Below are 26,104 nucleotides of genomic sequence, written 5' to 3' on the forward strand. Positions count from 1 at the left end.
TCAGATGCTGAGGGGTGACCTTATAGAGGTTTATGAAATCATGAGGGACATGGATAAGGGTGAACAGCAAGGCCTTTTCCCCAGGGTAATGGAGTCCAAAACTACAGGCCATAGATTTAAAGGTGAGTGGGGAAAGATTTAAAAGGGACCTATGGGGTAACATTTTCACGCAGAGGGTGATGCATGTATGGAATGAGTTGCCAGAGGAAGTGGTGGAGCCTTAGACAATTCCAACATTTACAAGGCACCTGGATAGGTAGAGCAAGACATGTAGCCGAGAGGTAGTGTTGTTGAGGAGCTGCCTGTGCAGCTGACAATGGTGGAGTGAATAAAGACACAGTGCACATGGAGTCACAAGTGGAGGAAGCCTTGGGGAGATTGCAGCTTTATGGAGGGGTGAGATTGTGCAGTGGGTTAAAACAAGGACAAGTTGAGTCAAATTGAGGTCTGGCTGTTTAGGGTGCTCATGCAAGTGAACGAGGACACCAACAATAAGTGAACAGAACTCTGCACGCATTCGGATATGGGCATCAGTTTTGAATGGGCATCAGTTAATGGAAGGTTCAGGAGAGCTTTGGGATCATCAAACCCAGAGGCAACAGAAGAATGGATAAGCTCAAAGCTACAGGTGAACTGAGCCCAAGCTTAATAGTTATTGAGCTGAACTTTACTTCAGTGATTTTTAACAAGCATCCACTTGTTGGTAAACCATTGGTGCAAAAGGTAGCACATATTGTCACATGGGCAGAAATGGGTGGTCTCTGGACCGGCTGAATCTGCTGGCCATGCCTTGGGTGAAGGGAGGAAGATGACACTGTTTGAAGGAAGATTGCCTCGTGACTTGCCTGCTCTGGATGTCCTCCTGCTGTGGTGGTCCGCTCGTCCTTGCCCATCCTGCTCAGGTGCTCCGAGTGCCGCCTCTGTTCCGTAAACGCAGCGTCCAACCTCTCTCCAAGTTTCTCCAACTCCTCGTGGATCATCCGCTGCCCTCCGGCGATCATCTGAAACTCCCTCTGACCCTCCGTCTCAAACGCCTCTTCGTCTAAAAACCAATGGGATGATTTAAAGAAACGACGCACAGCCAATTGAAACCTTCGCTTTACCCGCCCCCCCCCCCCCAACACACACAGACACACACTATTTGCCCAAACACAGCATTTGCTAACATTCAGGAAGAATACAAACTGGATGGAGGATAAGCTTCCTTTCTGACTGCCAGAAGAGGTGTTGATTTTCTGTTTGGCATTGTTGTAAGATAAATGAGTTATTCATTGAAGTACTACTTAAATAAACATTTTTAAAGCGACGATAGATTTTTTTTTTGAACAGTAAAGGAATTAAGGGTTATGGTGAATGGGTGGGTAAGTGGAGCGGAGTCCACACAAACATCAGCCACAATCTTACTGAATGCCAGAGCAGGCTCCAAAGGGTCAGACGGCCTCCTCCTGCTCCTAGTTCTTATGTTATGAATTCCTACAGTACAGATAGGGGCTGTGTGGTCCATGGAGTCTGCACCGAACCTCTGAAGAGCATCCTACCCAGAGTGGAGATGGTACGGACCTGGGCAGGATCTGGTGGTACCATTTCTCCAGGAAAAGGATGTCCTTCCTTTGGACCAACTCCTTCCATCAGGATGCCCAATCCCTTTCCCAGGTATCTTGGCACCATGTCAAGCACTGAACTGGACAGCTTCACAGTGCTGGGCACGTGCTCATTCAGCGATCTTTTAAAGATAGTGCCATTACCAAGTGGTGGTCTTTTCATTCAAGTGTGCAGTTAATGAGTTAAACAGTAAGAAATCTCACTAGGGCTTGAAAACTACAAACCTGACAACTTGCAGTTAACCAGGAAAAATGAATTCAGCCCACGTTCGCTGCTCTTTTAACCAGTTATCAACCACAGCAACTCCAATAGTTTTAAACTGCTTCAGATACTGAAGACAAAGTAACTGGTGTCTAGAAAATTAGGTGAGGCACACATTGAAAAGTTTAGATGGATATATTTGGGCGGCACGGTGGCACAGTGGTTAGCACTGCTGCCTCACAGCGCCAGAGACCCGGTTCAATTCCCACCTCAGGCAACTGCCTGTGTGGAGTTTGCACATTCTCCCAGTGTCTGCGTGGGTTTCCTTCGGGTGCTCCGGTTTCCTCCCACAGTCCAAAGTTATGCAGGTTAGGTGAACTGGCCATGCTAAATTGCTCATAGTGTTAGGTAAAGGGCTAAATATAGGGGAATGGGTGGGTTGCTCTTCGGAGGGTCGGTGTGGACTTGTTGGGCCGAAGGGCCTGTTTCCACACTGTAGGGAATATAGAAGAGTACAGCACAGAACAGGCCCTTCAACCCACGATGTTGTGCCGACCACTGATCCTCATGTATGCACCCTCAAATTTCTGTGACCATATGCATGTCCAGTAGTCTCTTAAATGTCCCCAATGACCTTGCTTCCACAACTGCTGCTGGCAACGCATTCCATGCTCTCACAACTCTGTGTAAAGAACCCGCCTCTGACATCCCCTCTATACTTTCCTCCAACCAGCTTAAAACTATGACCCCTCGTGTTAGTCATTTCTGCCCTGGGAAATAGTCTCTGGCTATCGACTCTATTTATGCCTCTCATTATCTTGTATACCTCAATTAGGTCCCCTCTCTTCCTTCTTTTCTCCAATGAAAAAAGTCCGAGCTCAGTCAACCTCTCTTCATAAGATAAGCCCTCCAGTCCAGGCAGCATCCTGGTAAACCTTCTCTGAACCCTCTCCAAAGCATCCACATCTTTCCTATAATAGAGCGACCAGAACTGGACGCAGTATTCCAAGTGCGGTCTAACCAAAGATTTATAGAGCTGCAACAAGATCTCACGACTCTTAAACTCAATCCCCCTGTTAATGAAAGCCAAAACACCATATGCTTTCTTAACAACCCTGTCCACTTGGGTGGCCATTTTAAGGGATCTATGTACCTGCGCCCCAAGATCCCTCTGTTCCTCCACACTGCCAAGAATCCTATCCTTAATCCTGTACTCAGCTTTCAAATTTGACCTTCCAAAATGCATCACCTCGCATTTATCCAGGTTGAACTCCATCTGCCACCTCTCAGCCCATCTCTACATCCTGTCAATGTCCCGCTGCAGCCTACCTCCAACCTTTGTGTCGTCTGCAAACTTGCTGACCCATCCTTCAATCCCCTCATCCAAGTCATTAATAAAAATTACAAAGAGTAGAGGCCCAAGGAACACCACTCACCACAGACTTCCAGGCAGAATATTTTCCTTCTACTACCACTCGCTGTCTTCTGTTGGCCAGCCAATTCTGTATCCAGACCAGCTAGGATCCCCTGTATCCCATTCCTCCTGACCTTCTGAATGAGCCTACCATGGGGATCCTTATCAAATCTAATCTAATCTTTAAAGATGGATATATTTTCAGATGGATATGTCGTTAGAATTCTGAGAACCAGAATTCAGAACAGGTCCTTCAATAAGATACAGGTCAAAAACATTTCTTCTGCAAGTAGCAGAAAGCACAGAGCAACTCCAGGTTTATTACAGAAGCAGGAGCAATCTCTCGACTCAGACAGAATCTTGAACACTTAACAAAGATGGTGAAAGATTGTGCCGAGGTTTCCAAGATTACCTGGTGTCTGCAACTCTGGGTGTTCTTTCTGAAATTCGTCTTTACGTTTCTCCAAGTCTTTCTCAAAGCGCTCATACTCCTTTTGATACTCCTCCTGCTCTACACTGGGGAGCTGGCTTGAAGGATCCTGGATGGGGCAACATAAACGATGGGTGAGCCAGAGAAAATTCTGAACCAATCACTACAATACCTGTGTGCACGCCAGTCAGGAATACAAAACAAGTCTTACAATTTACCAAAAACAAAATCGTACCCCTGTGTTTGCAGATTGGGTTACTGGCCTATACATTTCAAATCCCTCATAGCATAGAATAGAATCCCAACAGCGTGGAAACAGGCCATCCGGTCCATCAAGTCCACGCTGACCGTCCAAAGAGCATTCTACCCAGAACGCCACCCACCACCCTATCTGCATTTCCCATGGCTAATCCACACTACCTGCACACCCCTGGATGCTATGGGCAATTTAGCATGGCCAATTCACCTAACCTGCACATCTTTGGACTGTGGGAGGAAGCCGGAGCACCCAGATGAAACCCACACAGACACAGGGAGAACGTGCAAACTCCACACAGACAGTTGTCTGAGGCTGGAATTGAACCCGGATACTAGCGCTGTGCGCCATATGCAAACAAATGGGACCAGATTAGGTTAGGATATCTGGTTAGCATGGACGAGTTGGACCAAAGATGCTGTACATCTCTATGATTTTTTTCACATCCATCTATTCAACCACAACTCTGGTGTCCTTTCTGAACTCACCCACTAACACTTAGTTTCTCTTCGACTGTAAAATGTTTGTGGATTTCGTTTCAAATTTATAAAGGAACAAGATCAATGCAAGTTACTGTATAAGTTACAAAACTGAAAACTGTCATTACAATTCTGCACTGACAGCTTTTATTTCTGTGAAATACCATTCAATGGAATTCACAAGTCAGTTATGATGGCCACTGGGGCAGGAATGAACTGCAAAAGTGTTTTGTAGAAAACTCCTGGAAGATTACACGCCATCTGAGCTACACCGCCTTGAACGTTGCTGGCCACGTTTTCGGAGAGTGTTGCAATCGTTTGTTAAAACCACGTATTGCTGGGGGGGGCATGTTTCTACGTAACACAGGTCAAACAAAGGCTGGGCCCTTATGATTCCCACCATTGTTCCAGGCTCCGTCAAGCTGAATGTGAGAAAGGACAGAACATCATGGTCATCTGCAAGAGAAGATGAACAGAATTTACTAAGAGCAGGAGTAGGCCATTCGGCCATTCAAGCCTGCTGTCATTCGTTGTAATCATCCAAATCAACAGCCTTTTACTGCTTTCTCCCATATCACAGAATCCCTACAGTACGGTAGCAGGCCATTTTTGGCCCATTGAGTCCACACCGACCCTCTGAAGAGTAACACACCCAGACCCACAACCTTACCCTATTCCGGTAACCCCATGTTTCCCGTGGCTAATCCACTCAGCTTGTACATCTTTGGACTGTGCAAGGAAACTGGAGGAAGCCCACACAGACACAGGGAGAATGTCTGTGTGGGGTTTGTACAGTCGTCCATGGCTGGAATCAAACCTGGGTCTGTAGTGCTGCGATACAGCGGTGCTAACCACTGAGCAACTGTGCTGCCCACTGCTTTGATCCCTTTAGCTCCAAATGCTAGATCCAATAATTCACTAGTGTCATGGGTGATCCTTTACCTCAATGCCATATACCTACTTTCTCTCCATATCTTTGATGTCTTCAAGATATAAAAATGTATTTATCGAATATATTCAGTGATCTGACTTCCACAGCTTTCTGTGGGAGAGAATTCCTCATACCCTATATCCAGACACTGTGACCCCTGGTACCTGATTCCCCAACCAGGGAAACATCCTCCCTGCATCTTTCTGTCGAGCCCTGCTATATCCGCTCTAAACTCTAGTGAATACATGCCCAGTCAAACCCACTTTATCTGCAATTTTACCTAATGCAGAGAGGGAGTCACCAACACTGGCTCTGAAACAGAAAATCTCCACTCAGCATTGACCTTTCCTATAGTCATGTCCAGAGTCTCATTCCCCAAAGTAATCTTATTTTAAAGTTAATTAGAGACCTGACTTAGGTTTCAATCGATGCTACCTTTAAAAAAAAAAATCACCAAATACAAAATATTTCTATAGTACGGACTGATGTAGCATCTTCAACAGTGTACAACATCCCATGACACTTCACTGAAAGTGTGATCAGGCAAAACATGTCACGGAGTCAGAGAGAGATATCAGAATAGATTCCATTGAAACAGACAGGATTCTTTAAGGGGCTTGACAGGGTCAATGCTGAGAGGATGCTTCCCCTCCTACGAGAGCCTAAGACCAGCGGGTGTAGTCTCAGAATAAAAGGGCACCAATTTCAGACTGAGATGAGGAGGGTTAGGTGTCTTTGTGGTTGGGTGGGGACAGACAACCATGGGGGTGCAGAGTCCTTGTGTACATTTAAGGTTCAGACAGACAGATTCTTGATCAGTCGGGGAATCAAGGAAAACACAGGAAAGCAGATGTGAGGAATGTCAGACCAGCCACAATCCTAATGATTGATAGAATAGGCTCGAAGGGTCGAATGGCCTACTTCTCCTGTTACAACACAGGGTAAACCTTCCTGCTTAATTTAAAGCCAGCAACACAGAAAAGATTTATCCAGTGCAGTAATCTGTAAACATTCGAGAGGCCAAGAACTATTTAAAGTTATATAATTTCCAACTTTATTTCTTAAAGTATAACAGAGAATAATTAACTATTTACCATTCCTTACTCTAACCCATCTTTTACCGTCCCTTCTATATTACTAGTCCAATAAAACTCCCAATCCACATTTCTTATCTCAAGCTTTCATTCTACTATTCAGATCTTCCTAGTAATATAGAAGGGAAGTTAAAGATAGGTTAGAGAAAGGAATGGTAAATAGTTGTTAATTATTCTCTGTTATACTTTAAGAAATAAAATTGTTAATTTTTACTTTAAATAGTTCTTGGCCTCTCGAATTTTTAAAGATTACTGCACAGGATAAATCTTTTGTGTGTTGCTGGTTTTAAATTAAACAGGAGGGTTTACCCCATTGGTGTCACAGGTTACTGATCAAAAAGGTACCTTTTTGAGAGAGCTATTTTCCAGGCAGTCTGTTTACATGCTGGGCTTGACAGTTCTCCTCTCAACTGTTCAATTTTCCCCGGTCTTATACCCCAAGGCATCAGATTATGTCATTTGCTTTTAAAGATTGCCAAATCAAACTGGATTGGAGTTTGATACTTTTCGGGGTATAATTTAAACTGGCCAAATTCAAAATTTGTTTTTGTCTCCAGGCAACGAGCTAATCGAGTTACTCGACCAAGTGTTACATTGTTGCCTTATTGAGAACATTTGGTGCTGTGACCGGTAGTTCTGCTGCTTTTAACTCTCAAAGTACACCCACATCTTCATAACGTCCTCAGATTTCTTATGGTCTTCCAACACACGCGATCAAAAGCGTGGTCCAAGGGGTTGGTTTATGGAGAAGCTTAAAGCAGGAGATGGATGGAGAGGTGAAGGTATCTCAGAGCTAGGACTGGAGGCAATTAAATGCATGCCTACTCACAGTGGAGAGAAGGAACTCGATGGAGGGTTGCTGTCAGAGACTAGGGCTGGAGGGCCGCACAGATCTCAAGAGTGCGGTTGAGCTGGGTAGGGTCATAAACGTTAAGAAACTTTTGACCAGGGGTATGAGAATTTTAAAATCCAGACATTGGTTCCTGGTCGGGCCAATCTTGGTTAGCAAGCACAGCTGAAAGATATTTTGTGCAAGTTATATGGGGAGATGGGTTTTGGAAGAGGTCAGGTTTACAGAGTAGGTGAACAGGAGAAAGTGAGGACTGCAGGTGGTGGAGATCAGAGCAGAGAGTTGGGTGCTGAAAAAGCACAGCAGGTCAGACAGCATCCAAGGAGCAGGAGAATTGACGTTTCGGGCATAAGCCCTTCATCAGGATTCCTTTTTGACGACGAGAGAAGGTGAACAGCCAGGTGGGGACTAGAATGGTAGCAAATGCCCAGGTAAAGGATGCAGCAGCAGACGGGTGGAGCTGGACAACGTTACGAAGGAGAGGAACCACAAGGGAATTCAAACTTCAACTCGTATGAAGGTGGAAAACAGCAACTAAAACTAAAGAACTGCAGATGCTGAAAATCCAAAAGAAAACACTGCTGGAGAAGCACAGCAGGTTTGGCAACATCTGTGGAGAAAAAGCAGAATTAACGTTTTGGGTCCAGGGACCCAAAGGGTTCTGAGCAAGGGCCACTGGATCTGCCGCATTAACCCTGCTTTCTCTCCACAGATGCTACTGAGGATTCAAAACAGTCAGCTTCAGCTGCAGCAAGCCTGGTCAGTTCAGTGAACCTTTAAGGGGCAACAGTTTTTAATTCCTTTTAACTAATTTTGTATTTATTCTGTAACCAATGACGCACAGTGATTTATTTTCCTGTTACAGTTTGAGTAATCGCAACTTTTGACCTGACCACTAGATGGAACTAAAACCACATGATACTGTATTATCAATTTATTGTTGTTAATCCATTCCATGTTCACCATACATTCGGAAGGAATCATAGAGATGAACAGCAGGGAAACAGACCCCGTGGTCCAACTCGTCCGTGCTGACCAGATATCCTAAATTAATAGAATGCCATTTGCCAGCATTTGGCCCATATCCCTCACAACCCTTCCTATTCATGCACCAATTCAGATGCCTTTTAAATGTTGTAATTGTACCAGCCTCCACCACTTCCTCGTTCCATACATGCACCACCCACTGCATGAAAAGGTTGTCCCTTAAGTCCCTTTTATATCTTTCCCCTCTCCCCATAAACCTATGCCCTCTAGTTCCGGACTCCACCACCCCAGGGAAGAGACTTTGTCTATTTACCCTTTCCATGCCCCTCATGATTTTATAAATTTCTATAAGGTCACCCCTCAGCCTCCGCTGCTCCAGTGAAAATAGCTCCAGCGAAAATAGCTCCAGCCTATTCAGCCTCTCCCAATAGCTCAAACCCTGCAACTCTGGCAACATCCTTGTAAATCTTTTCTGAACCCTTTCAAGTTTCACAACACGCTTACTACAGCAGGGAGACCAGAAAGAAATGCAATGAGGATGCCATTTGACTCAAACATGACAAGAAATATACCTTGCCCCACCTTCAACTATCGCAACAGATCGTGGAGATGTACAGCACAGAAACAGACCCTTCGGTCCAACCCATCCATGCCGACCAGATATCCCAATCCAATCTAGTCCCACCTGCCAGCATCCAGCCCATATACCTCCAAACCCTTCCTATTCATATACCCATCCAAATGCCTCTTAAATGTTGCAATTGTACCAGCCTTCACCACTTCCTTTGGCAGCTCATTCCATACACGTACCACCCGCTGCGTGAAAAAAATTGCCCCTTAGGTCTCTTTTATATCTTTCCCCTCTCACCCTAAACCTATACACTCTAGTTCTGGACTCTCCAGGGAAGAGACTTTGTCTATTTATCCTACCCATGCCCCTCATGATTTTGTAAACCTCTATTAGGTCACCCCTCAGCCTCCGACGCTCCAGGGAAAACAGTCTCAGCCTGTTCGGCCTCTCCCTACAGCTCAAACCCTCCAACCCTGGCAACATCCTTGTAAGTTGAAACCTTATTGCTGGAACAGCACAGCAGGTCAGGCAGCATCCAGGGAACAGGAGATTCGACGTTTCGGGCACAGGCCCTTCTTCAGGAATCTGCAGACCTCACTTTCTCCTCAAAGATTTCAACCTACTGCGAATCCTCTTACAAGGATGCCTTCCTTGAAGAAGCTCTCTGCCATCTCCAGCATCTGCAGACCTCACTTTCTCCTCGAAGAGAACATCCTTGTAAACCTTTTCTGAACCCTTGCAAGTTTCACAACATCTTTCTGATAGGGAGGAGACCAGAATTTCACACAATGTTCAAACAGTGGCTTAACCAATGTCTTGTACAGCTGTAACATAATCTCCTGTTTTCTCCCTTTCCATTGGCCTGAAATAGCCTTTGAATCTTTAATGTGCTACCTTGCCCAATAATCCAATACCATCATCTCCACCAAGTCCATCAGCACAAATGTCTTTTCCAAAACAAATTCTGGCTGCTTTTTATTCCCTACAGCTTGATGTTTCCTCTGGATCTAAAGGACCCTCGTCCATCCTTGCATCAACTGATTTTCATAATCGGAAATCATAGAATGATACAGTACAGAAGACAGCCTTCAGCTCATTGACACTGTACTGTCTTGTCAAAGCAACTTTGTCTACATTGGGCCCACACTCCAGCACTTGGTCCATCATCTTGAATGTTGTGATGTTTCAAGTGGCTCATTGGAGAGAGACAGGGAAATATTCTGGAATGTAAGCATTACAGCAAGCCTGTCATCTCTCAGAATCCAGACAGTTCAGATAGAGGCCATTTGGCCCATCGAGTCTGCACTAACCCTCCAAACTGCATCCAACTCTGACCCACCTTATCTCTGTAACCCCACATTTCCCAAGGCCAATCCACTTTAACCTGCACATCTTTGTGACTGTGGGAGGAAACCGGAGCAAACCCGCGCAGACAGTCGCCTGAAGGTGGGATCAAATCTGGGTCCCTGGCGCTGTGAGGCAGCAGTGCTAACCACTGAGCCACCGGGTCACCCCTTCAGGCTTTTTCAAAAATAATGGTTACAAGGTGTGGGTGTGGCTGGATGGGCCAGCATTTATTGCCCATCCCTAATTGCCCTGAGTCAGTGGCTTCGTTGACCTGCTGCAGCTGTGAGGGGACCAGGTGGGATGCACTGACCATGCTGTGAGGAAGTGAGTTCTGGGAATTTGACCCAGCAACAGAGAGGGAACACGATATACTTCCACACCATCGGCACGCAGCAAGTTTCAGATTTGCAGAATCCGCAATATTTAACTTTTGTTTCTCCCCCCCCCCCAGGACAAGTTTTCTTTTTAAAGTCTTTCTTGGGTTGTGGGTGCCACTGACAAGGCCAGTATTTGTTGGTCATCCCTAATTGCCCTCCGAACTGAGTGCCTCATTCGGCTATTTCAGAGGGCAGATGAGAGTCAACCATGATTGCTGTGAGGTTGGAGTCGCATGTAGGCCAGACCAGATAAGGACGGCGGATTTCCTTCCCTCAGAGACATTTACAGGAGTTTGCCCAACACAGTAACTGTGAATATTGTCCTCTCACAGTGTTCCAACACCTCAACTTTAAAATTCACCTCGTTACTTTAAAATCCCTCCATGTTCCTAACCCCTCCTTAGTTCCGTTTAATCTCATCCATCCCAAAATCTATCCACGGTAACCGTGACACCTTCAGCTTGAACATTCCTATTTTCACCACTCTGGCAGCTGCCTGGATCCTAAACTCTGGAATTCCCTCCCTAAAGGTCTTCAAACTCCCCATCCTCCTTAACACTGGCCCCCTTTGACCAGGCATTTCGTCACCAGTCCTAGTATCTCCTTACGTGGCTCAGTGTTCAATTGGATGTTTTGCGACATTAAAAGCACTATAATAAATGCAAGTTGTTGTTGCATTTTGACAATACTGTACTGACATATTGTAGGTCAGCAGGACAACCCAAACACAAGATGAAAACCTGCACATTATTCTCCAGGATTGACCAGGAAGAGAGGAATCCTACACAAATAGTCAGAATGAACATTACCGGCAGCGTCGCTCCAGTAAGCTCCCTTCTCACTCACCAGCAACTCCTCCAGTGGCTGCTGAAATGCCAAAGTATCCACTCGAAGGAAGGTTCATATCCTTCACTTCTGTGCACAATTCGTAGCTCTCGTCGAGATCAGTCTGGCCCATATTTAAGTGTACCTGCAGGGGGCGCCAGGGGGAGGAAAATGATCAGCAATGTAGCAGAACAGAGACTGGATCTGTTTCTGCCTGGAGGATTAGATTAGATTAGATTCCCTACAGTGTGGAAACAGGCCCTTCAACCCAACAAGTCCACACCAACCTCCGAAGAGTAACCCACCCAGACCCATTTCCCTCTGACTAATGCACCTAACACTATGGGCAATTTAGCATGGCCAATTCACCTGACCTGCACATCTTTGGACTATGGGAGGAAACCGGAGCAAACCCACGCAGACACGGGGAGAATGTGCAAACTCCACACTGACAGTTGCCCAAGGCCAGAACCGAACCTGGGACCCTGGTGCTGAGGCAGCAGTACTAACCACTGAGTCACCGTGCCGCCCTGAGGATGCAGCATCACATTCAAAAGACAGATAACAGTCAGGGTCCTCCCTCTACAAACCGCTGGGAGATATACTTAGAAATCAATGATTTACTTAGAGAACAAAATTCCAGAAGCCAACCAATAAAATTTAAAGACATCTCCAATGGAACATGCTAAGTTGGCTGTGGAAGAAAAGCAAAATTGGAACAAAGCAGAGAGAAAAAATTGTCAAACGATAATAATTGAGAATCAACAACATGAGATTGGACAATTATCCACGAGCTATTCTCCTCCTCCAGCACCCCAACATTCCTCAAACAGTCTAACCCCGTCGTATACCAGATATTAGATTCCCTACAGTATGGAAATAAGCCCTTCAGCCCAACAAGTCCACACCGACCGTCCGAAGAGTGACCCATTCAGACCCATTCTCTTACCCTATATTTACCCGACTAATGCACCTAACACTGTGGGCAATATAGCATGGCCAATTCACCTGACCTGCACATCTTTTGATTGTGGGAGGAAACCGGAGCACCCGGAGGAAACCCACACAAACACAGGGAGAATGTGCAAACTCCACAGACAGTCGCCCACGGCAGGAATCGAACCTGGGTCCCTGGCGCTGTGAGGCAGCAGTGCTAACCACTGAGCCACCGTGCTGCCCATAGATAAATACTACAGCTCAACACAGGGTGAGCCAGGAAGAACAAATGGGGATGAAGAAATTCTAGAAAGAAAGAGGAGTACTCAAGACTAGGGCAAAACCTGATAGAATCATCAAACAAATCTATAAAGTTACACTTGAATAAAAGTCAGACTGTATTACAAGTACTTACCTGTAATGTCTTCTGGTAATACCTTACTCTGATTCTCACAGCGTGATAGATATTGCGATAATCACGGAAACAGGAGCCCAAGGTCTGGCTTCCTCCGTCACTGTAATTTGGATAAAAACACAAATGGGCCCAACCAGTTACTGTTTTATTAAACAGGTACAAAGTAGACAATTCATAACATTAAAAAAGGAGATTTCTGGCTTCAAAATTATATGACAAACATGAAGTAGCAAGTTAATGGACTATTTTGGAACATTCAGAAAGTCCAACTCTCTTGGATTGAAAGGAAAAATAAAAGTTAGAATCTGATGTAGAAGATTTAAGAGGCAAGGTACTCATAAAGCAGCATGGCAAGCTTTCAAGTGAATTCTAGTAATAATGGACAAGAGCCAAGATAATTACCACAAAAGCCTCAGTTTTGCAGTGAAGCCAGTTCATTTGGATCCCAAAGGAACCTGATCTTGTGCCACCCCATCTACGAATAACTCCAGCCGCAAATTATCTCCAAGTCTCTCAGAACTGACCAAGTTGAATAGGAAGGGTTTGGAGGGATAATGGGCCAGGTGCTGGCAGGTGGGACTAGATTGGGTTGGGATATCTGGTCGGCATGGACGGGTTGGAGTGAAGGGTCTGTTTCCATGCTATACATCTCTACGACACTATAAGTGACCCTTCAGTGATAATGCCAATCATTAATAGGAAGACAGCATCCCAACATCACCTTGAACAAGCAGAGTCAGCAACAACTCCCACTTATACAACATCTTTAAAAAATACCAAGATGCTTCATGATTAAATTTGATAAATGGACAGATAATTAACGCTTGCTATGATACCCACACTCAAGAAAAACCTGGAACAATTAAGGTTTGACATTAAAAGCTTAATGTTACAAAATAAAACAAGAATTATTCCTCTGGAATAGTTAGAATGTGAGACATTAACCAAGGCATCGCTCCTTAACCAGAGAGTCTGGAAACAGACCCTTCAGTCCAACTTGTCCATGTCGACTAAGTTTCCCAAACAAAACTAGTCCCATGTGCCTGTAGTTGGCCAATATCCCTCAAAACCTTTCCTATTGATGTACCTGTTCAAATTCCTTTTAAATGTTGTAAGTGTACTCACAAAGTGGCAAATTACGAAGAAAGGAAAAAATGAGCCAAGTATTCATTTCCATACAAGCTTTGAAAGTCACTTCTTTCCTTATCCATTCAAACAAGCATCGGTTTTCTAAATTCGATTAGAGGGAAGCTTACAAATAACACTTTGTCAGTCTCCAACATAAAATAAACTTGAGGCATCAAGTTGCCTTTCAGCCTCAAGTGCAAAACGCTGATTTGAGTTTCGAAAACAACTCAAGTTCACCCCACAAATGAAATGAAAACTTACTTCAAGTGATCATATGTAAGACGTCCATCATTTCCTACCACAAGGATGGCTGGATTGTTCATCTAAGAAACAACATAAGCAACATTAGGAGGAGGTTGAAATAGCCCTTCATTCGAGGAGGAATTTACTGCAGTTGCTGGAATCTGTACTGAAAACAACAAATACTGGATCTCAGTGGGTCAGGCAGCATCCATGGAGAGACAGCAAGCTTACGTTTCCAATCAAGATGACTTTTCATCAGAGCTTTAGCTAGAGTCAGAGTCATCCGGCACGGAAGCAGACCCTTCGGTCCAACCAGTCTATATCAAACATAATCCCAAACTAAACTAGTCCCACCTGCCTGCTCCTGGCCCACATCATTCCAAACCTTTCCTATTCACGTATCTACCCAAATGTCTGTTAGATGTTGTAATTGTATCCACATCTAACACTTTCTCAGGAAGTTCATTCCACACATGAACCACCCTCTGTGTAAACAATTTGCTTATGTCTTTTTTAAAAATCTCTCTTCTCTCACCTTAAAAATGTGCCCACTCGTCTTAGAATCCCCCATCTTAGGGAAAAAGAGCACAACCATTAACCCTATCTATACCTCTCATTATTTTATAAACTTCTATCAGATCGCCTCTCAACCTCCTACGCTCTGGTGAAAAAAGTCTCAGCCTTACTTTCTAACTCAAACCTTCCATACATCCTGAGATTAGATTAGATTACTTACAGTGTGGAAACAGGCCCTTCAGCCCAACAAGTCCACACCGACCCGCCGAAGCGCAACCTACCCATACCCCTACATGTACCCCTTTTTACCTAACACTACGGGCAATTTAGCATGGCCAATTCACCTGACCTGCACATCTTTGGACTGTGGGAGGTAACCAGAGCACCCGGAGGAAACCCATGCAGACACGGGGAGTATGTGCAAACTCCACACAGTCAGTCGCCTGAGGCGGGAATTGAACTCGGGTCTCTGGCGCTGTGAAGCAGCAGTGCTAACCACTGTGCCACCGTGCCGCCCCACAGTGTACAAAATGATTAGGGGTTTAGATAGGGTTGACAGTGAGAATCTTTTTCCATGTATGGAGTCAGCTATTACAAGGGGGCATAGATTTAAATTAAGGGGGGGTAAGTATAGGACAGATGTTAGGGGTAGGTTCTTTACTCAGCGAGTCGTGAGTTCATGGAATGCCCTGCCAGTAGCAGTGGTGGACTCTCCCTCATTATGGACATTTAAGCGGGCATTGGATAGGCATATGGAGGATAGTGGGCTAGTGTAGGTTAGGTGGGCTTGGATCGGCGCAACATCGAGGGCCGAAGGGCCTGTACTGCGCTGTATTCTTCTATGTTCTATGTTCTATCCTGGAGAAACTCTTCTGAAAACCCACTTCAGCTTAACAATATCCTTCTTATAACTGGGTGACCAGACCTGGGCACAGTTCTCCAGAAGAGGCCTCACCAATGACCTTCAATCTTTCGGATTTGCCAGGATTCAATTGGAGTTTGCACCAAAATTACAGCAGGATTCTAAACGCTGTGGATTCACCAGAGAATTGATGAAAGTGACTTTTTGTTGTCTCCGTATCTCAGGTGAGAAAGAGCCCACCAGAGGCTGATTAGCAGCTGTAAAAACACACTCTTCAACTCAATTACAGAGGCAACAGCACCATTGTGCAATCTTACGATCGGAACACACCACTAACAAGTAGTGCTGAAAATCCATCATTGCTGAAACCCTAGGGGGTTGTAGGACTTTTGGTAATATCATCAAGGCAATGTCATCCATTATCAAAGTTGATGTAAAAGCAAACCTGAGCTGCAGTAATGGGAATCCTGAAACAACCATCAGTTGTTGTAAAGACCCATCCGGTTCATTAATGTCCTTTAGGGAAAAATATCTGCCATCCTTACCCAGTCTGGCCTATAGGTGATTCTAGATCCACAGGTAAGTGGCTGAGTTTTAAATGCCCTCTGAAATGGCCAACCTAACTTCCCAGTCACCACCCATTTTAATTCCCCTTCCCACTCCCTTTCCGACATGCCCATCCTCGGCTTCCTCCACTGCCACAGCGAATCAGACCACAAATTGGAGGTAGAACACCTCATCTTCTGCCTGGGCAGCCTACAGTCTGGAGGACTCAAAGTTGAGTTTTCCAATTTCAAATAACCTTCCCACCCATCCCCCACCCCCTCCTCCCTTCCATTCCTCTGACTGACCCTTCCTTCCAGCCACCAACTGGATTCATTCCTCCTATTGACCAACCAGAACATACCAACCACCCCTATTCACCTATCACTACCTCACCATGCTGACCCTCTCCCCACGCATAACAGCACCCCTCCTTTATATCCCTACCCCCATCTCCATTCCTGAAGAAGGGTTATACCCGAAACATTGACTTCACCTCCTGACGCTGCCTGGCTTGCTGTGTTCTTCCAGCCTCCTGCTTGTCTACTCTGAAATGGCCTGGCAAACCACTCAGTTCAGGGACAATTAGCAATAGGAAATAAATGCCAGCCTTACCAGCAATAATCACATAAGAATATTTTTTAAAAAACAGAATGGGAACACTGAATTCCAATTTTGACAGGATAATCAAAAACAACTTGAATGTATATAGGGCTGCAAAGATTGCAGACATTATTCAAGATGACCCTATTGTAGCAGTCACTCTGATTTAAAGCAAAACAATGATTGTCATTAACTTCAAACTTTCACGTACGCACTTTACTCAAGCAGCACCACCTTTCTGACTTACCTTGCCGTCATTGTCGTATGTGTCAAGGAAGATGCCAACTCCATCCCAGTGATCAACTGCGCCATAAACCGGCCCTGTCGGTCCCTTTTCTCTGGTATACCATATGGCCTGTGATAACAGGAAAGGATTGAGCATCTGCCCATATAGGTGGATTCACATTATACATCACAATTTGTGTCTGCCTTTGCTGATAAAGCAGGTTCACACCATTTGTATTGTGGAACCTTGCATGTTCAGCACTCTCTCCCAACAAGCATGGGGGGGATACTAAGGGAGGAGAATAAAAAGTCGCCTTAGTCTATCCACTGGGCACAGAGAGCAGACACAGAGGTTGGAGATGAGATTGCCTCTTCCGCTAATGCTAGTTCACATCGTGAGCATGAGCAAACAAACTCTAAAGGATGTGGCACCACTTTAATTTATTCAAGGTGCAATAAAATGTACAAAGTTCGCAGGGTTCTGAAGATTGGATTACGCACAATATTAAATAAGGTCATCATACAAACAGTTGTCAATATTAAAGCATCTTATTTTCAATGATAATACTTTGGAGTTATGTTTACTTATTAAAGAGTTGAATCAATTACTGTCAATGGCATTTTAAAAACACAATGAACTTTGCTTTTGTTAAAACAAGGGTCATTTGGAAAACTGATTTAGGTGCGTTCTCCTAAGCATTGTATGTAGAACGATGGCAAACTTAAACTGACAGGATTTATTGTGAGTTGAAGTATATTCACCATCACAACTGCATACTTCTTACAATTATGTGAAACAATTGGAGATATAACTCAAAACTGTGTAAATTCATAAAAGACACAAACTGGAGTCAAAATCTGAAGCAATAGGCTAAACAGCCGACACCCTTAGAACCAGATGAAACATGAATGATGGGCAAAAGGTTGATAGAAAGATGGCATAAGATCCCTCAAGAGAGAGAGGGATTCACTGCGTGTCCCTTACTCATAGTTCACCGCGATGGATTTCAAGATTTCATCACCATCTTGAATCCTTTTCAGCTCAACATTTGATTAGGTAGGAGGAGTGCTCAATCATCCACTCATTCAGGAATGCATTTGTGCGTGCAGAAAGTAAGTTACCTTAAACTGCTTCTCAACCCGGTTCCTGTGACATTAGCAAAGAGTATGAATTAAAGTGTTTGTTTTACTTTTGTATAATACACCATCCACAGTCAAGTGCTTAACCCATTTTAGGAGAGCCGTGTTCCGTAATACAATGCAAACAAAGTCATGGGTGTGAGGAAGTAAAAACACCAACTATTCAGAGAGAATTCGTAGACACCAAATCTCCCAGTAAGACAGCAGCAAAATAAGATGCTCCTCTGCTCTGCCCATTTGTTTCCTTCTGTTCTGCCTCTTTCCTCCATCAACCCCAGCCACCCGGCCTCTGGAACATTGGTGCCAACGGGCAGTGCCCTGTGCGGAGTGTGGCAACCAGTGGCCTGGAGTGGAGCATGACAGCAGACAGCAATCAGACCAGGTGAAGGCCCCCTGTGTTGGTTTGCTGCAGAGAGGCACTGAGATGTTTATCTTGTAACTTGGCTTGTTTTTCTGGCCGATGGTTATACTGTGCATAGCTCAATCTAACTTTGTTTTTCTTCATTCCTCTATTTTGTCACAGAGCAGGTACAAAGGTACCCAGGTACAATATGATGGCACGGTAGTAGTGGCTTATAAAAACCTTTCACTGTACTCATTTGCGTACGTGACAATAAAGCCAATTCAATTCAAAATTGAGAATGTTTTGAGCAATTGTTTAAGTCTAGTCACGGACTCCCTTTGCATCAGGTGACAATAAGTTGTTTGTATCTCATGGACATCGAGGAAACTCTTACAGAGATTATGTTTGGTAATAAAGGAAAAACACACCAATCCATCAGCTCCAATTCTGTTCCTGCCACTTATCCGAAATGAAACTTCTATTTCCCAGTTCTCAAACGCTGCATTGCTCTTGGTCCAAACTGACCCACTTTGGCTTTTCATTGAGGGAACAACTCGAATGCGTTCAGAGCTGGGAAGGGCATCTGAAAAGGAATAAAAGCAAATGGTCACTGCTCCTTACCTTAAAACTAATACGTTATACAAAGAAGGGTGACTGGTGACATTTGCCTAACTGGTTCAAAATTTAATAGTTTAGAATGCAACTTGATGTAGTGAACATAAATATAGTGGCATAGTTGTAACATCACAGTACCAATAACTCAGGAGGCCAGGCTAATGATCTTGGACAAGGAGTCAAATCCCACCATGACAACTGACAGAATTCAAAATCAAAAGTAATAAATAAATCTGAATTGAAAGTCAGTCTTAAGAATCGTGACTATATTGGGTGGTCACAAAAATCCATCCTGTTCACTGATATCCTTTGGGGAAGGAAATCTGCCATTCTTAAGTCGTCCGGCCTACATGTGACTCCAGACCTGAAGCAACATGGTCATCTCTTAACCACCCTCTGGAAAGGTCCAGCAGGCAACTCAGTCATTGATATCAAACTGATACAGGAACGTCAAACTGCATGGGTTGCAGTTCGAGAAATCAATTCGCTATTACCTTCAGAGACAAAAACAGAAATTGCCGGAAAAGCTCAGCAGGTCCGGCAGCATCAGTGGAGAGAAATCAGAGTCAACATTTTGAGTCAAGTGCAGTTCAGGAAGGGTCCCTGGACCTGAAAAGTTAACTCTGATTTCTCTCCACAGATGCTGCCAAACCTGCTGAGTTTTTCCAGCAATTTCTGTTTTTGTCCCCAATTTACAGCATCTGCAGTTCTCTCAATTTTTATTTACATTGACCTTCTTAAGGATAATTAGGGGCAGGCATTAAATGCTGGCTTGCCTGCTGAGACATAAATTCTATTGAAGAATGAAAATGTAGTTTACTAGTTCAATCCCTGATAAGGCCCTTTGTAGTTACTGGTATCTTGAACTAAGATGTTACATCAATATTGCCATGGCGACACAATGGATCAGCCTGCTTTTAAATGGACCTTGAGGCTATAATCTTATCACTTACCCCAGGCTCAGTCTGCAATCAGGCTGCATTTCACAGCACACAAGGTTTCATTAAGACAACAGAGCAGGTATTTTGGCAAAATAAAAACTTTCCACTCACTGTCAAGTAGCTCTTTTGAAAGAAAAGTTCCAGGTCACCAATTATAGAGTCTACAATTTGGCTTGTCTATCACCGCGATAGATGGAAAGATGAAAACAGTAAAATTGATGAGCCTTTGGCAGGTTAAAACATACACTTCGGGCATGTCACTCAAACACACATGTACACACAGAAGATGACAACTAAGAGATGCCAGAGAAACGAAAGCAGAGATCCGGTGCACGCACAATGGATCGAAAGGCCTCCTATTCTACCATGATAATTCTGTGACTCCATGTATACCAACCTGAGTTTCGGAGCCACAAGGTCATGTTGCAGCTGTACAAAACTCTGGTGTGGCCGCACTTGGAGTATTGTGTACAGTTCTGGTCACCGCATTATAGGAAGAATGTGGAAGCTTTGGAAAAGATTCAGAGGAGATTTACTAGGATGTTGCCTGGTATGGAAGGAAGATCTTATGAGGAAAGGCAGAGGGACTTGAGGCTGTTGTCATTAGAGAGAAGAAGGTTGAGAGGTGACTTAAATGAGACATACAAGATAATCAGAGGGTTAGGTAGGGTGGACAGTGAGAGCCTTTTTCTTCGGATGGTGATGGCTTGCATGAGGGAACATAGCTTTAAATTGAAGGGTGATAGATATAGGACTGATGGCAAAGGTCATTTCTTTACTCAGAGTAGGAGAGGTGTGCAATGCCCTGCCTGCAATAATAGTAGACTCGCCAACTTTAAGGGCATTTAAATGGTCATTGGATAAAAATATGGATGAAAATGGAATATATTGGCTTCAGATTGGTTTCACAGGTCAGCACAATATTGAGCGCCGAAGGGCCTGTATTGCAATGTAATGTTCTAACTATCCTGCTGCGAAGAGCACTAATGATATAAGCACTACTGTCAGAAAGTTACCCAACATCTCTTCCTTAGGCAACACCAGCATCGTTGCTTGACTGGTAATGGTGTTGGAAGATTACTTCCCATTCATTTTTAATTTTTAAAAAAGTTGGTTTGTCAAATGAGAACAATGATGACATATAAATGGCACAATTGTGCTTGTATAAAAGTTTACTTCAGTAGCAGCAGTGAAGAAAATAGGCATCTATTTCTACAGCACCTCTCATGATATCTCAATGTACTTAACACACAATGACGTACTTCTGAACCATGATCGCTGGGCTACAGTTAACCGAGCAGCCAATGTTGACACAGCAAGGCCTCGAACAGCCTCTGTTAACAGTGACAATCAACGTCAAGATTAAAGATAAATGTTGATCAGGACTCACAAGAGAACCATCAACACATTCCACCTCCCCCATCCCCAACCACAGCTGCCCCTCTCACTCTGCTATTCTTCAAAATAATGGTACAAGATGTTTTATCCCCAAAGTAAAGTCAGTTCATTTGTCACGGAGCTAGTGAGGACTGCAGATTCTGGTAAGTCAGAGTCGATAAAGTGTGGAGCTGGAAAAAGCGCAACAGGTCAAGCAGCAAAGGACCGGTGTCCTGGCCCTGAAACATTGACTCTGCTGCTCCTCTGATGCCACTTGACCTGCTGTGCTTTTTCCAGCTCCACACTTTATTGACTCTTTATTTAACAGAAAGGCAGAAACTCTGATATAAAAGCAACGATGATTTTATAACTTGCAAGAACAATGCCACTGCTAACACCCAGGTAGAATTTGCTCCTAAAAGCAAAAGCTCAGGACTCAACGCTGACAGATAATCTTTGAAACTTTCCCCAATGGGAGTAAACTGGTTTTAAGATGTAGTAAATAAGTGAGTTAATGAGTTAGCCCAGCAATCATCAGCTGCTTCATCAATGACCTGCCTTCCACCATAAGGTCAGAAGTGGGAGTATTCACTGACAACTGCACAACGTTCAGTAGCATTTGCGACTCCTCAGATACTGAAACAGTCCATGGCCATCTCCAGCAAGTCATGGAGGCATTCAGGCCTGAATTGCAAAGTGGAAAGTTGCAGCACAAAAGCAGTAAGCAATGACAATCTGCAAGACGGCAGAATCTAACCATCTGATGCCGTCCACCATATTGACAATTTCCAACACCTCAGCCCTAACTGCCTCCTGTTCGCCATGGATGTCCAGTCCCTCTGCACCTTCACTCCCCATCATTCCCTCTCCATTTTGGAGATAAACTGTCCAGTGCCAACCGCTACAAAGCCACTGACTCCCATACCTAGGCTCACTATACCTCGTCACACCCCGCGACCTCCAAGGACTCTATCCCATTCCCCCAATTCCTTCACCAACAGCATATCTATTCGGATGATGCTACTTTCTAAAACAGGGCCCTCAACCAAATCTGACCTATCACCTGTGCTTCCATCCTTGCCCCTTCCCATCAGTCACGACAGTATGATCGGGTTCCCATGGTCCTGACTTTTCATCCCACCAGCTACCGCATTGAAAAGGATCACTCTCCACCATTTCGGACAATTCCAGCTGAACATCACCACCAATCACATCATTCCCTCACTCCCCATCTGTATTTTGTAAGGATTGTTTCCTCTGGGACACCATAGTCTATTCCTTCACTACCTACACCAACCCCTTCCCACCGAAGATGCAACACCTGCCCCTTCACCTCCTCCCTACTCACCATCCAAGGGCCTAAACAGTCTTTCCAGGTGAAGCAATATTTCACCGGTACCTCCTCCAATCTTATGTATTGTATTTGCTGCACCCAATGTGGCCTACTCTACACTGGAGAAACCAATCACAGACTGGGTGACCGCTTTACAGAACACCTTCCCATAGCCGGTCATCTTAACAGCGCCCTGCCCATGTGTCTGTCCTCAGCTGCAGTGTTCCAGTGAATCACAGCACCAACTGGAGGAACAACACCTCATCTTCAGACGAGTCACTTCACAGCTTTTGGGCTTAATATAGAGCTCAACACCTTCAGCTTGTGAACCCACCCCCATTCTTTTGCTTTCTTTTAGCTAACCTTGTTACATTCTCTGTCACCATGTCCTCTCTCCCCTCCCCCCACCCCAGTGGGACTGTCTGTTCCTGCCAGTCTGGCAGTTAGACATACCATTGTTCTTCCATTCTCACAATGTAATCACTTAATCTGCACTATTAACATCCTTTCTCCCCCAGAGCTCCACCACCCCTGCACTAATCGCATAAATGCTGCCCCCTCTAACTTCACATCAGCTCTGATGAAGAGTCACCTAGACTCAAAACATTAGCTTGTTCTCTCCCCATGGACGCTGCCTGACACACTGTGATCTCCAGCATTTTTTGTTTTCATATTCTAACCATCCCTCTTGACTATCATTGCCATAATTGAAACCTGCATTATTTTGGGGAGTTGCCATTGACCAGAAACTGAACTGGACCTGCCATATAAATGTCATGCCTACATGAGCTGGAATCCTGCAGCAAGTAACTGAGCTCCTGACTCCCCAAAGCCTATTCATCAGCTACAAGGTACAAGTCAGGAGTGTGATAGAATACTTCTCACTTGCCTGGATGGACATAGCTCCATTAACACTCAAGGAGTTGAACACCAAGAGTAAAGCAGACTGCTGGATTGACACACCATCCACCAAATTAAACATCCTATCCCTCTACAATCAACACACACCATCCACTAGGGGCACTGCAGCACCTCACCAAGGGTTCTCTTACAGCATCTGCCAAAAATTACAGCCTCCACCACACCACAAGTTCAAGGGGGTCAGCTAGTTCAGTTGGCTGGTTGTGATGCAGAGTGACCCATAATAGCGTGATTTCAATTCCTGAACAAGCTGAGGTTTCCGTGAGAGACTCCCCTTCCCAACTTCTCCAATCGCCTGAGGGGTGTTGACCTTCAGGTTAAACTACCACCAGTTGCCTCTCTCAATAAGAAACAGGAGTAAGGCCATCTGGCCCCTCGAGCCTGCTCCACCATTTAATAGAGTCATAGAAATGTACAGCATGGAAACAGACCCTTCGGTCCAACCTGTCCATGCCGACCAGATATCCAAACCCAATCTAGTCCCACCTGCCAGTACCCGGCCCATATCCCTCCAAACCCTTCCTATTCATATACCCATCCAAATGCCTCTTAAATGTTGTAATTGTACCAGCCTCGACCACTTCCTCTGGCAGCCCATTCCATACATGTACCACCCTCTGCATGAAAACATTGCCCCATAGGTCTCTTTCCCCTCTCACCATAAACCTATGCCCTCTAGTTCTGGACTCCCCAACCCCAGGGAAAAGACTTTGCCTATTTATCCTATCCATGCCCCTCATAATTTTGTAAACCTCTATAAGGTCACCCCTCATCCTCCGATGCTCCAGGGAAAACAGCCCCATCCTATTCAGCCTCTCCCTATAGCTCAAATCCTCCAATCCTGGCTACATCCCTGTAAATCTGATCTTTTCATGGACTCAGCTCCACTTACCTGCCCGGTCACCATAACCCTTAACTGTTCAAAAATCTACGTTTGCCTTAAAAAACACTCAATGAGGTAGCCTGAACTGCTTCACTGGGCGGGGAATTCCACAGATTCACAACCCTCTGGGTGAGGAAGTTCCTCCTCAACTCAGTCTGAAACCTGCTCCCCCTCATTTTAAGATATGCCCCCAGGTCTCGAACAGCACTGTACCCCTGTAGATGTCCATACACCACAGGGACGGCAGCAGTTCAAGAAGGCAGCTCATGAGCACCTTCTAAAGGGCAACTAGAGATGGGCAATAAACCCAGACATCTATTCCTGATGAAGGGCTTTTGCCCGAAACATCGATTTTCCTGCTCCTCGGATGCTGCCTGACCTGCTGTGCTTTTCCAGCACCACTCTGATCTAAACCCCAGATGGTGACACCCCCACATTCTGAGAATAAAATGTTAAAAACAGATCAACCTCCAGAATGTACAAAGTTAAAAATCACACAACACCAGGTTATAGTCCAACAGGTTTAATTGGAAGCACTAGCTTTCGGAGCGACACTCCTTCATCACCCTTCATCCCCAACCACCTGATGAAGGAGCAGCGCTCCGAAAGCTAGTGCTTCCAATTAAACCCATTGGACTATAACCTGGTGTTTGTGATTTTTAACTTTGTACACCCCAGTCCACCTCCAAATCCAGAATGTAAACTGCAGAGGCTGAATACCATCAGACTTCTGTACCTATGTTTGGTAGTCCACTAATATTTATCTGAATTCACATCATTTTAAGGCCAGGTTCATATCCGGGCCGTGTAATTTTATTCAGTATGGTAACAGCAATTTTCTAAGATAGAATGCCCCACACTACAGAATGAGAACTTTTGTACAGAAACAATGTGTAACTGATAGCCCCCACAGAGGTGTGCGGTGCACGTGTAAAAGAGACACCAGGTTTTAAGCAGCAGCTAATATTGAAAAGGAGGAAGATTTCATGAGGAAACTTGCTGGCCAGCAGTGTCACTGCAGAAAACTCACAGCAAGTGCTCAGAAAATTTAAAACAAACAACCCACCGTATGTCCGACCCTCAAACATTGTTTTGCTAGTTTTACTGCACACACCAGCACAAGTGGCTGCAGAGAGACACTGGAGAAGTAGTTTGTAAATGAGCTTGCAAAGTTTGGAATTTGCCCTTCCCCCGGGAAAGGTTTGTAGAACTTACTGCCGTGGTGGGTCCAAAAAGGGATGGTACCATCTTGCAGCACCAGGTGCGGACCTTTGAAGCTGTGCTTGTATTCGAAGCGGCGGTGGGCGCTCACTGGCTTCAGGCTGAGGATGGGAGCAGGGAGCCAGGCCAACAGGAGCAACACACACACAACCATCGTTCGCTCGCTCGCTCACCCTCCACTGCGCCGCAAGCGCCACCGGTCCCACATGGGAGAGCTACTCGGCAGCAAGCCATTGGCTGCCGCTGCTTGGCTCAAGAGCCAACAAGCTCCCAAGTTAGTGCATTGCTCAGTGTCCCTTGCACTAACATAGGCTACATCCAGCTGTACCAAAATACATCGTACCTAGAACCTCCTCTACAAAAGGTTCAAACTTGTAGTTATTTTTAAAACAATTCCCCCCCCCCCAACACACACACACACATTTTCTAAATATAACTCTTTGAAATAACGTGGCAAATAGGACGAGACAAATTGCATCGGGGATATTAAAATAT

The 26,104-nt window shown here is 44.8% G+C and overlaps 1 protein-coding gene across 2 annotated transcripts in view; it reads right to left on the minus strand.

Moving 5' to 3' along the window:
• Nucleotides 1-25,798, minus strand: part of LOC122542490 (protein ERGIC-53-like) — an 80,433-nt gene extending 54,635 nt beyond the window's left edge. Inside the window, exons 1-9 of one of the 2 annotated variants that reach the window (XM_087982225.1) lie at nt 25,604-25,798; nt 18,747-18,901; nt 16,858-16,965; nt 14,105-14,166; nt 12,716-12,815; nt 11,386-11,509; nt 4,783-4,838; nt 3,630-3,756; nt 846-1,042 (exon numbers count right to left, since the gene is read on the minus strand). In XM_087982225.1, coding sequence (XP_087838351.1) covers nt 846-1,042; nt 3,630-3,756; nt 4,783-4,838; nt 11,386-11,509; nt 12,716-12,815; nt 14,105-14,166; nt 16,858-16,965; nt 18,747-18,901; nt 25,604-25,763 — 1,089 coding nt within the window. In that variant the 5' untranslated portion in view covers nt 25,764-25,798. The remainder of the gene's footprint in view (nt 1-845; nt 1,043-3,629; nt 3,757-4,782; nt 4,839-11,385; nt 11,510-12,715; nt 12,816-14,104; nt 14,167-16,857; nt 16,966-18,746; nt 18,902-25,603) is intronic. The other variant, XM_043680265.2, reaches the window with a different exon arrangement.
• Between the last annotated feature and the right edge of the window lie 306 nt (nt 25,799-26,104).

Source organism: Chiloscyllium plagiosum, unplaced genomic scaffold (genome assembly GCF_037043375.1).
Source record: "Chiloscyllium plagiosum isolate Xiang-an unplaced genomic scaffold, Cpla_swu_hap1 HiC_scaffold_42, whole genome shotgun sequence".
Classification (NCBI taxonomy): Eukaryota; Metazoa; Chordata; class Chondrichthyes; order Orectolobiformes; family Hemiscylliidae; genus Chiloscyllium; species Chiloscyllium plagiosum.